Source organism: Callorhinus ursinus, unplaced genomic scaffold (assembly GCF_003265705.2).
Source record: "Callorhinus ursinus isolate GAN/ISIS: 27379988/994484 unplaced genomic scaffold, GSC_fseal_2.0 scaffold45, whole genome shotgun sequence".
Lineage (NCBI taxonomy): Eukaryota > Metazoa > Chordata > Mammalia > Carnivora > Otariidae > Callorhinus > Callorhinus ursinus.
In genome coordinates, this window is record NW_027397107.1 from 2180444 (window position 1) to 2191991 (window position 11548).

At 48.3% G+C, this 11548-nt stretch overlaps 1 protein-coding gene across 2 annotated transcripts; it reads left to right on the plus strand.

Annotated features, from left to right (window-relative positions):
* The first annotated feature begins 643 nt into the window (after positions 1 to 643).
* Positions 644 to 11267, plus strand: CFAP161 (cilia and flagella associated protein 161). Of its 2 annotated transcripts, none has more exons than XM_025893220.2 (7): positions 644 to 788; positions 1570 to 1659; positions 2231 to 2463; positions 3684 to 3768; positions 7302 to 7460; positions 9197 to 9270; positions 9848 to 11267. In XM_025893220.2, exons 1-7 carry the CDS (start codon positions 720 to 722, stop codon positions 10062 to 10064), a joined length of 927 nt encoding a protein of 308 aa, XP_025749005.1. In that variant the 5' UTR covers positions 644 to 719; the 3' UTR covers positions 10065 to 11267. The 2 variants fall into 2 exon arrangements, with proteins under 2 accessions (XP_025749005.1, XP_025749007.1); XM_025893222.2 differs by having other exon boundaries at positions 645 to 788; positions 1478 to 1659; positions 9848 to 11266.
* The last annotated feature ends 281 nt before the right edge of the window (positions 11268 to 11548 follow it).

Sequence of the window (11548 nt, forward strand, 5' to 3'; positions counted from 1 at the left end):
ACAAAGAAACAAACAAAAAAACTAACAAAAAGCCAAAACCAAAAAACGTTGGCTCCTGCATATTCTAGCTTTATCAAAAGTTCTTGCAAGCCACAGGCTTGTCCTGTCACTTGGAGACTTAGGGAGGAGGAAGAGGGGGGAATGCTGTAAAACCCATGGAGATAGGACTGCCTCAACCCTGCAAACAGAAAGATGCGTACACGGTAGATTTCTCACTTTTGAGGCACTGACGTCGTGAGTAATTCTCCCTTCCCTCTTTCCTCCACGTTACTTTGGTTTCCAAATTTCCGCATGGAGGATGCACTGTCTTAGGGTTAAGGTGGTTCCATTCAAAAGCTCCTTAACAAGTGAGGGATGCTTTACTTGCAGGGCAGTTTTCTTTTGGATTAAAAAAAAGAAAGAAGGAAAAAATGTTTTTAATGTTTAGCACCTGAGGGCTGGAGTTTGTCCACCTGCCTGCATTGAAATTAAATTCAGGGGAAATCACGGACTCCAGGCAGGGAGGGTGGCGCCCTTACTCCCCCATCCCTCCAGCGCCCCCCCAACCCCTGGCCACGCGCCGCTCCCCCACCCACCCCAGGCTCCCGGGCTGCCACTGATTGGCCAGCAGGCCCCGGACCTGGCCAATCGCTCTGGGCCGGTTGTCACGGCGACGAGGCACGCTAACACAGCCGGTGTCCGAGGGAGCCAGCTCAAGGGCCGCTGGCTGAGACCGCAGGATGGCGCAGAACCTGTATGGTCCGCGAGTGCGAATGGGCAATTGGAACGAGGACATCTACCTGGAGGAGGTATGCAGGTGTGGCCGGCGCGGCTCGCCCACTGCTCAGGGACCTCCCGACCCGCCCCAAGTCCGGCGGCCGGGGCCTCCTTTCTCACCCGGCAGACACCCACTACCTCTAACATCCCACCCGGATCTGAACGCCCTGGGAAGTTCACCTGCTGTCCCACAAATCCAGGTCTCACACCCTTCCACTCTTTCTAGGGGTCCCTTGGTCTCCCAAACTCCGTGCCTCTCCCTTAGCGTGCCCTACCAAGTTCCCTCCATCCGCACAGACTTCAGGGTTTCAGAGGCTGAGGTCGGGGTCAGGGGGAGGCAGGCTCTATGTGAAGGCACTGCCCCCCTCCCGCTCCCCCACCCCATCATACACACACCCTCCTAGGTGTCCCTGGGGTGTCCTTTCCCCCGACATTACACTCAGACAGGGCCTTGGGCCATCAGGTGTCCCATCTAGCTGGGGGTGGGGATGGGGTGGACAACCAGGGGAGACCTCTGCTGGGGACACATGGCCTCCAAATGTTATTCATGATTGTCTCTGGATGGAGTAATGGAGGATGATGTTTCTTTGTCTTTTTGTGTGTGTCTTTCTTATTTTTTCAAACATTCTACAAAGAAGTAAAAAGATTAAAATGAAACTAAACCAATTTCCACCATTCCCATTACGCTCACATTTCTTTTTCTCAAATTTTGCTTTTTCAGCTTGATGTTCTTCTGACCTGTAAGCTACCAGTGTCTGTAAATTGAGGACTATTGTAGACTTTTTGGGTTTCCTTCATTTTCTTTTTCACCAGGAGGTCATGAAGGACTTCTTGGAGAAGAGAGATAAGGGACAGCTTCTCATACAGAGAAACAGGAGACTCAAAGAGAATCTTTTGAGACCGGTAATTTTAAATTTAAGCACTGTTTTCAAAATTCTATCGAATTAAGTGTGAATGTATGTTAAGCAAGCAAACGTTCCATAAATGAATTACCATTTGGAAAATACCGTTTTTTTTCCCTTTAGATCTGAAAACCACAATGTTTAAAATTCCCTACGATTTTAGAAACATAGGAGAAATCTGCTCTTAATTATGTTTACCCGCATTTTCCAAAATAAGAAATGAGCGGATCAGTACAGGAATCTGTAAAACGCCCCTTAGTTGGTGCTCAAGACATTTCCAGGGAGTTTGAATAAATTAATAGTGGAGTCAGCTTGTGTGATGTTTCATCGGCTTTCTTACTTCGTTTGGGATTTTGGGGGGACTTTGGCAAAGTGGGAGGGGGTTGGCAGCAGGAAAAGGAAGAAAATGAAGGACTTGAAGGAACTTGAGTTATTGCAAGTCATCCGAATGCTACGACCCCTCTTGAAATTGGGTCCTCGACAGTGAAGGAAAGAAGGTGCATCTGGCAGTGGTCTCCTCACTGGCTGATGAGGATGTGCATGGTTGGTTTGAAAAACTATTTAAATTGTAGATGCAGCTTTCCATAACCGAGGATGGATACGTTCACTGTGGCGACAAAGTGATGCTTGTGAATCCTGACTACCCTGAGACAGAAGCTGATCTGTTTTTGGGTGGGGACCTGAGCCTGTGCATGACTCCGGATGAGATTAAAGCCCACCTGAGTGACGACTTAGAGGTGCCCTGTGGCCTGAGTGCAGCTCCAACCAAGATCCCCGTTGGCAGAAACACTTTTATCATTTTGAGGTAGAGAAACTTCAATTTTCAGCTCATGTTTAATATAAGTATGTTTTCACTCAGAGCTTCAGGAAGCCCTGGGACTGGAGCCCGTGCTGCCTGGAGGTAAAGGTGATAGGAGAGTGTCTGTGCTGGTCCCATCTTGCCGTCTCCCCTGGGGATTACTGTTGGGGAACCTTTACACGCCCTTCACCTTGAACATGAGGATCGCTGCTAATTTGTGTTCAGTTATAGACGCTTCATTCAAAAGTATTGGATCCAGGAAACTAAAATCATATTCTGCCTAGAAGCTGGGTTTTTCTAATAACATCTGCGGATGCTTTGAGCTCATTTGAGTGTTTTCGGTGTGCTTGATGTCGCTATTTTTAGAACAAAAATAGTTTGGTGCAAGGTGGCACTTTCACTGGAATTTGTTATTTTATAATTAATTATTTACCAAAAATGTAGTTGATATCTTGAAATAGGCAACTAAATCCTTAGAGAACAGATAGATAATAACAATGAAAAAGTATTGCTTTTACTTTGTTAATTAAATAATGATAGCAATGTTCAGATGACAAGAATATAGCCAGTCCTGTAAGTTTTTATTTTTTTTTAAAGATTTTATTTATTTGTCAGAGAGAGAGAGTGAGAGAGAGAGAGCACAAACAGGGGGAGCGGTGGGCAGAGGCAGAGGGAGAAGCAGGCTCCCCGCTGAGCAAGGAACCCCATGGAGGACTTGATTCCAGGACCCCGGGATCATGACCTGAGCTGAAGGCAGGCGCTTAGCCAACTGGGCAACCCAGGCGTCCCTCCTTTAAATCTTTAATTTAGAGTTCCTTCGAATACTGATAATTTATGTCAAGACAAGTAAAAGTTGACCACAACTTCTGTGTCCTGGAGGATTAGGAAGGGAAGACTGTATTAAGTGTGTACACCTAATTAGGTGTGGCTCTTTATCAAGATGCCCATGCGCCCGACCAGAATGCCTTAGTGGAGGACAGCGTGATGTGCTGACAAAGAAGGGATGCTCCGCACGCCGGCTGTGGGAGGAGACAGGGACAGGGTGCTAGCTGGATTTGAAGACCCCAAGAAAGGACCATTTTGAAAATGTTTAGCTACTTAATCAGTTACTATGTGTGAATATACATTATCAAGAAAACTGATTATAAACAAAACTGCCTATGCAAACAAATAGAATGTAGAACGATTCTAATAGAGTTGACATGATGCTTACTCTTCACTGACAGTGCAGACAGAAATGCCACGGGTCAAGTCCTTAGATATGGACAGAACTTCTGCCTTGCCATAAGGGGAGGATTTGAAGACAGAATGGTGAGTCATCACGGTGCATGGTGGTTTGGGGCCGGGAGTTTTTGTTTCCATGTGGGCTCAGGGCCGCCTGGGGAAGCGGACAGAGGACTCTGCAGGTGCGTGCTCCACCTCTGGCTTCTCAAGCCCCTGCCCGCGGCTCTCAGGCCACTTCTTTCCTTCTAGCTTTTTGAATGACAAAAATATACCCTTAGATGCTAAGGAGTAAGGGAGAAAAATCTGCAATGCAGCTGACAAAAAGCAAAATTTTATGCCACCTTCATCTGTAAGTTAATGGTTGGATTAATTAATCATCATCTCACAGGGGTCAATGTCCCCAATGCTAACGAGGTATGTTACCCGATAACTATTTTTTTTTAACTTGATCTTTTTCTTTTCCTTGGGGATTAGGAGGGTCACAGAACCATATAAATTTGGGTCTAACTCAAGCTGAGATGTCTCTCTGTGGGGTGGGACCTCAGATAAGTCATTTAACTTTTTTGAGTCTTCCTCGTCTGTAAAATGGGGATTATTAGCCCTTACTACATGCCATATCTATCTATCTATCTATCTATCTATCTATCTATCTATCTATCATCTATTCACTTAATCATCCAAACAAGTCTTTGAGCTAGGGACTATTTTACCCCAGTTTTACTGATGGGGAAACTGAGGCACAAGGTCAGGTGATTTTGCCCCAAGTCGCTCAGCTGTCGAGTGCAGAATGGGTACCACTTACCATTTCTCACTGAATCAAAGCTTGAGGTAGCATTATTACCTTTTGTGCCACCAAGACAAATCAGCATTGCCAATTAAACCCCTACACACCATAGGTGGTAAGCGCAGCCTGATTTTAAATGTAGAAATTACAGAAAATACCATATTGTTGAAAGAGGGGGAGTAAATCACTGTTGTGTTATCCAGAGATTAGCACTACTAACATTTTGGCTTATTTTCTTTTACACTCTTATTTTCCCAAAACAGATTTAAAATACAGGGAAAGTTACCAGCACTGTAACATGTAGATACACCATTTCTGGTCACTTTCTCTCTCTTCCCCCATCCCCCCTTCCTTTTCTCTTCCCCCCAATACTGTCCTTAACTCTCCCATCTTTGTCCCCTGTAAGTCATCTGTCCTCTGTCCCTGTACTTATTTGTGTTTATGTATCTGCTTTTCCATAGATTATAACATTTTGTCATTTTGTTGGTAATGTTTCCACCCATTTTGCTACTTAGCTTTTATTATTTTATTATTTTATTTTATTTTTTTTGGCTACTTGGCTTTTAAAGCATAGTTGTGCTAATATATTTTTGAGTAAAATGTAGCCATGTTTTCCTTCGTAATTCCTTCCATTGCTCAGTGCCCTATAAAGTCTGTTCCAGAGACACCATAAAAAGAAGAACTTGTATCGACTTCTTGGTGTCTGAAGTTTAACTTTCGCTCCTGTTTGTTCTTTATCTGCTTGAGATTTATTTTGAGACAGGGTTCTAATGCAGACATGCGATTTCCCCCAAACGACTAATTAGCTGCATTTGGGTTATTTCTTGACTAAGTCTTCCTTTCCTCACTGACACACAATGCCCCCCTTAGCATCACTGTACATACTGCATGCTGTCTCTGAGCTTCCTATCTTAACCCTTTCAACTCAAATTGTGTATTTTTATTCTAGAATTATACTTTACAATATAATAATATATTTTGACAGCTCATTCGGCTAGTTCTCTCTCATGACACTTCTTTAAACTGTATTAGGAATTAACCTCTCAGTTAAAGGCAATTATTTTTGCAAATCCCTCTGCCCCTGTGGGGAAAAAAATTCACGTGGCATTTTGATTGGCATTGGAAAATTACATAAATTCACATATTTAGTGCTTTACGACACTTCTTTTTCTGAGATGTCTCACCATTTATTCATTTATTCTTTCTAGTTTTGTGGTTTTCTTCCCAGGGATTTGACGCTGATCTCGCTAAGGTTGTTCCCACAGTATCTTCCATTGTGGATGCTCCTTGTAGGGAGGCCCTTTGTCATTTGCAACAAAAATATAAGAACGCCAATGATGTTCAGACTCACCTCTGATGAAATCCCTCGCTCTTATTATTTCTAATGGTTTTCCAGTTGCTTTTCTTATGCCTTCCCGTAGACGGTGCTTTCATTCTCGAGGGATGACGATTGACTCTCTTCTCAAATCCTCTTATTTCCGTTCCTCATCTTTGAATTAGCAAGCGTTTCCGGGACGGTCATTAAAAAAAATCTGGGAATACTGGCCTTCTAGATTTGTTCCTGATTCATTATTATTTTTCTTTACATTAACAAAGCGGGCGTTTGTGGTTTGAAGTAGATACTCTTTGCCATTTGAAGTCTGGGTTTTCCAGTTGCTCTGGATCTCCCTGACATTTCCCCGATCACTGAGAGTCAAGCCTAAGTGTGTCTTGGGCCTGTCCCGCTTCCCTGCCTATGTCTAGCTCATGGTCATGCCCATGGGTCTCCCTTCATAGTGTTCTTGGGCCTGTGTTTTCATCCTCAATGCCAGGACCTCAGTCCAGGTCCCCATGGGTTGACCTCTCTTGTCTGTCCTGACTTCAGACCGTGGTAGACGCACACTGCCAGATTGATCCTCTAGGAGCTCAGGTTGGGTAGTGTTGCTATTCATGGTGGTATTTAAGGCCCTCTGTGATGTGTCTCTGCTGTCCCTGTCCACGTGCAGCCAGCCCCTTGGGCTCCCGGCACCACACTGCCTCCTCCTCGGAGCCTCTCTTGCGCCCCTGGGCAAGCATGCGTCCTCACCTGTGCCTGCCTGCCACCCTTCCCACCCTTGCTGGCCAGCCATACCTCACAGGTGTTTACAGGTGCTTCCAGTCCCATCCCCCGTCACTCTACTGCCTGTCAGGAAAGGCCTTGAAGAGAGTAACTCATTTCTGCCCTCCCCATGCCTTCCCCATGCCTCATGGCACAGCTTTGCACATGAAGACCTACAGAAACAGGCAAAAACAGCCTCCAGCTTCAGGGTGAAGGTCAATCAGTAAAGAACTAACAAGCAACTAACGTTTCTGACTTTTCTGCAGGACGGGGTACTTCTTGGCCTAGTTACAGGTGGCCAGATAGCTGCTGAGATAAGTCCCACGTGTGGACGTCAGCTCCAGCGGGGCACGGGCCCCCTCGGGGACACACAGCGAATGTCGGCTGTGATGGTATGGGTTGTGAGGACCCTTCATGCAACAAGTTTCGTGCAACACCATTTCTAAGAAGGAAAACCGTGGTCCAGGCCTGAGCCCTGAAAAGGAGGACGGGGAGCAGGGGCAGGATGAGGAGGAGAGAGTGGGTTTGGTACCCAAAGGAAGGCAAAGCGGTGGAGGGGATGTGGGGAGGGGGCTGGTGGCCTCAGTATTCTGAGATGACATTTCTAAAGTGGAGGAAACCTGAGTGTTCTCACAATCAGCAGGAATGGGATTTTCCAAAACTGCTTCTGGATGCGCTTGACACCCAGCCAGTTGGTCGTTCACTCCCCCAGCTTCTCCAGTCCTGTGATGCAGCTCATCCGTGTGCTTTCCTTTTCAGCTGTATTTATCGAGTGATCACAGGACCCTGCTGAAGTCATCGAAGAGGTCTTGGCTCCAGGAGGTGTACCTGACCGATGAGACCTCCTACCTGAACTGTTGGCAGGCTGCCTTCCTGGACCCCCAGCTCCGCCTGGAGTACGAAGGCTTCCCGGTGCCGGTGAGTGCAGCCCAAGGGGAGCCCTTCCGCGGGTCTGTATGTTGGGGCTTCTCGTTGCCGTTCTCACTGCTGGGCATTTCCCCAGAGCTTGGGCCCTGCAGGACTGGAGCCCCAGGCACGGTCCTCAAGGGAGGGCAGGTCCGGTAGGCCAGAGGCTTTGCTCTTGCTCCTGATGCAGTGAGCGGTTGTTGGGAGTCATGGGGAGAGCGTGGGATTGCAACGGGCATGGATTGGAAGGGTTGGCTAGCGGAGGTGGCCACCCAGAAAGGGGCCCCCAGTTCCAGGCCCCCCGGCACCTGCCCGGCACAGTGCGCTTCTCTGCCGAGCTCTGCAGGTGGACCCGGGTTCAGCAGGGTCTCTCCTCTGGTGCGGAGGATAGACCCATGGTGCACACTGCTGCCCGCCTGACCCATTTGCTCTCTTCAGCGGGCCTCTGCCATGCTTTGCTCTCCTGGAACCTGCTTCCCATTTCCATGATTTCAACCTTTAGCGTCACAGTTTCTTTCTCCGTGAAATGGGGGTGATGATAGTATCTGCTGATGAGGTTTGGTCCGTGCGTTCACTGTGCTCACTAGAAGAGTGCCTGGCTCCCAGCGGCTCCCAAGTGTGTGCCTGGTTGTCACGGTCGCGGCCGGTCCAGCAGCTCCCCTCTACTTGCTCAGGCCTCACGTGCACACAGCTGCCGTCTGCACACTGGGAGCCTCATGTCCTCACCACCTTGCTGCGCTGGTGCCCTCCAGCCAGAGCCCCCGGGAGCAGCTGGGGTTGGAGAAGTGAGCTCCCTCGCTTGCTGCGGCAGGGCTGGAGGCGCACGGAGGGGCGTGTCTCAGGAGGCAGGTGGCACAAAGGACGCATCCCAGAATTTGAGCTTTGGTTGGGGGATTTAGGGAGCTTCCCAGGAAGTAGGGTTCTGCTCTTGATGCTGTGAGGAAGCGGGAGTAATTCGGTGATGGGCATCTCAGCACAGCTGAGCTGTGGGAGGGCGGCCCGAGCGAGACTCCTGCTGTCCTTGGTCAGGACGCAGCTTCCGCTCACATTAGCCGGGAGGGGCAGGTGTCGGGTGGTCTGCCGCTTGGACAAGGCGCACGTTTAGTCTGTGTTCGGAGGAGATCACAGAGCGGTCTTGCTTTTGCTCTGACCCTTCGTGGGTGCAGGGTGGCCTGGTCTGATGTGGGTATCCTTTGATGCTGAGTAAGTCCCACTGGAGTGCGCGAGGGCTTTGTTCTTCCTCACACAGCGTTTAGCTTCCATGAGCCAGGAGTTTGAAATAATATGTATTTTTTTCCTAATTATAAACATAACATATGCTCACTGAAGGAAAAATCAGAAAAGCACAACAAATATTATGAAAATAACCAGTAATTCATTCCACCTTCCAGAGAAAGCTGCTGATGTTTATCATCTCTTTTTATTTTATTTAATTTTAAATTCTTTTAACAAAATAGGACATCAGCAATATCCTTGTCTACTCCACTTAAAAACACCACTGATTATATCTCATGTTGTGAAGGATCTTCTCCAGTGTGGCTCTGAGTGATTCTAGAATGTTCCATTCTGTGTGCACCTGCAACACTGTATCTAATCAATCTGTTATGGTTTGGCTTCTAAGTTATTCCAACTCTCTATTTTTTTGGACTACATTTAAATGAATATATAGTGTATTTCCAAATGTTTGCCTTTAGGAATTGGAGGCCTTAGTTTGTAATGCAAATAACACACTCTCTTCATCTTCAAAGGCAAATGCAAAAGTTCTCCTCAGTCACTGCCACACAAATCGGGGACTGGCAGCCCACCGACACCTGTTCTTAAGGTACATGTTGCTTGGTTCAGCAAGATGCCATGAATAGGGGAGCAGGGTGTACCTGTAAGCAAAGAAGCTCGATTTATTTTTATCTATTTATTTATTTTGGTGGGGGAGGGGCAGAGGGAGAGGAAGAGAGAGAATCTCAAGCCGACTCCATGCCCAGCACAGAGCCCTACATGGGGCTCAATCTCACGACCTTGAGACCATGACCTGAGCTGAAATCAAGAGTCGGATGCTTAACCGAATGAGCCACCCAGGTGCCCAAAGCAGCTCGATTCAAAGAGTGTGGCCACACACACAAGAAGTCCTTTGATGATGAAGTGCTGTCACAAAGGACTCGATGGTGTGGCAAATCCTACCCGAGACCCTCATGTCCCACAAGTCCTTCCCAGACAAGAGGATTTTAGCTATAATGGGACCCTGTGCCCCCCATCATTGCCCGAGCAGGGTCAACCGTCCGGCAAGTAAGCACGTGTCGCAGGGCTCACCCTCCCCGACCCCGAGTCTGGGGCTTGGGGGCGGGGTGGACAGAGCTACTCACCCAGAGCCCTTTCCAACCAGTGTCCGTTCTTTCTTGCCCCAGTACCTATTTTGGAAAGGAAGTGGAGGTGGCTGCTCACACACATCTGGATTCACACAGAGTGGAAAAGCCGAGGAACCATTGGATGTTGGTGACTGGGAACCCCCGGAAAGACTCGTCCACCATGTTGGACGTGCCCAAGCTGCCGGCAGAGGACACCCGAGCCCTGGAGCGGGACACCCCAGCCCCAGAACAGGGTGCAGACCCTGGGGCTCAGTGACCCCAGGCACGCATGCTCAAAAAACCTAGCTTTGCCAGGTCATGCCCCAAGCTGTTTTTAAGCAAGGCATAGAAGTACCTGAACACTATGTTAAAAACAAAGGCTATATGGAGATTATTGAACTCGTGGTGGGGGCCTGGGACACAGGACAGACTGGCTCCAGGAAGCAGCTCCTAAGTGGTATTTGAAGGTGACAGATGATATTCCTTTGTTGATTATTAATTCCTGAAGAACTTCAGATCCTATTTAGCAGTGGCTTCTACAAGGACCCTGTGTGTGTGGGATAAAGACATCAGAACCACACGGGATTCCCGTCACCCCTGCCCTTCTCCCCACCACCTGGTGTACTAAGAAATCAATGCGTAGCCGTGAGCTGTAGCCTGACCTTGGAGCTAAATGTCTCCCCCCTTGTATGTTTGTTTCTACCTCTGACTTAGGGGGCGGTCAGGACCGCTACCTGACTGGTCACACTATCGAGTAATGATTTTCAAAGGGCACAATCTCTTTAATCCTTGAAACGGGCACATTAGCCGTGGCACCTATGTGATTAGAAAGTTCCTGACAAAATAAATATGTATCCTTCCACGTATTTGCTGGTCTGTTCATTCTTTGTGGCATCCCTGTGACATGTAAGGTAAGGAGTTCTCGTAGGATGGAGAATCCCCCAGCCCTGCAGGTAAAGAGGAGCCGCATGGCTGTCTCTCACGTAAAAACGCCAAGAGGCAGACAGTACGTCTCAGGTGGTATAGATGTGTTTTAAAGAGACGCTGCTTCAAGCCAGTGTGGATCAACCCTCTTGAAGGAGGCATTTGCGGGCAAGTGCTGCAGGACTCAGGGCGGTGGTTTCTGTCCCTGGTTGTGCATGGGAGTTACCTGGAGAACATTAGCCATTGCTGATGCCTGGGCCCCAGCCCAGAAATTCTGACTTAATGGTCGGATTGCAGGCAGCCAAGGTCGAGACCCACTGCAGTAGGAGGCGAGGAGGAAAGCAGTGGGTCCTTGGGGGGTGGTCAAGGAAGGCTTTCTTCAGTGAGTCTCAACCGGGCTGCACTTCCGAATCACCCGAACAATGTACGACACGCCCAAAGCGCACTTGCATGCCAGACCGGTAAATCAGAATTTCGGGGGTGGGGCTTTAAAAAATGCAGAGCCCACCTCCAGAGATTTTCACTTAGGTGCCTTGGAGCGGAGGTAACAATATTTTTAAAAACTCACTTTTATTCTCATGTACAGCCTGGGCTGAGCACCACTGGCCAGTGAGCAGAGCTGGGTTTGCCTGTGTGTCTCCTAAGGGCGAAACCAGGACTGGGAGTAGGTTGGTGGGGGCTGCATCTGGGGAAAGGTGTTCTTCAACAGTTCAAGCTTTCTGTAAGCATCTGGACCAATTCTGGCGCGTTCTTGCTCCTACCGTAAAAGGGTCCCACAGAAAGCTTCCAGACATCAGGGCTCACGTCCCTGCCTTGAGCCATGCATCAGTGGTGTCT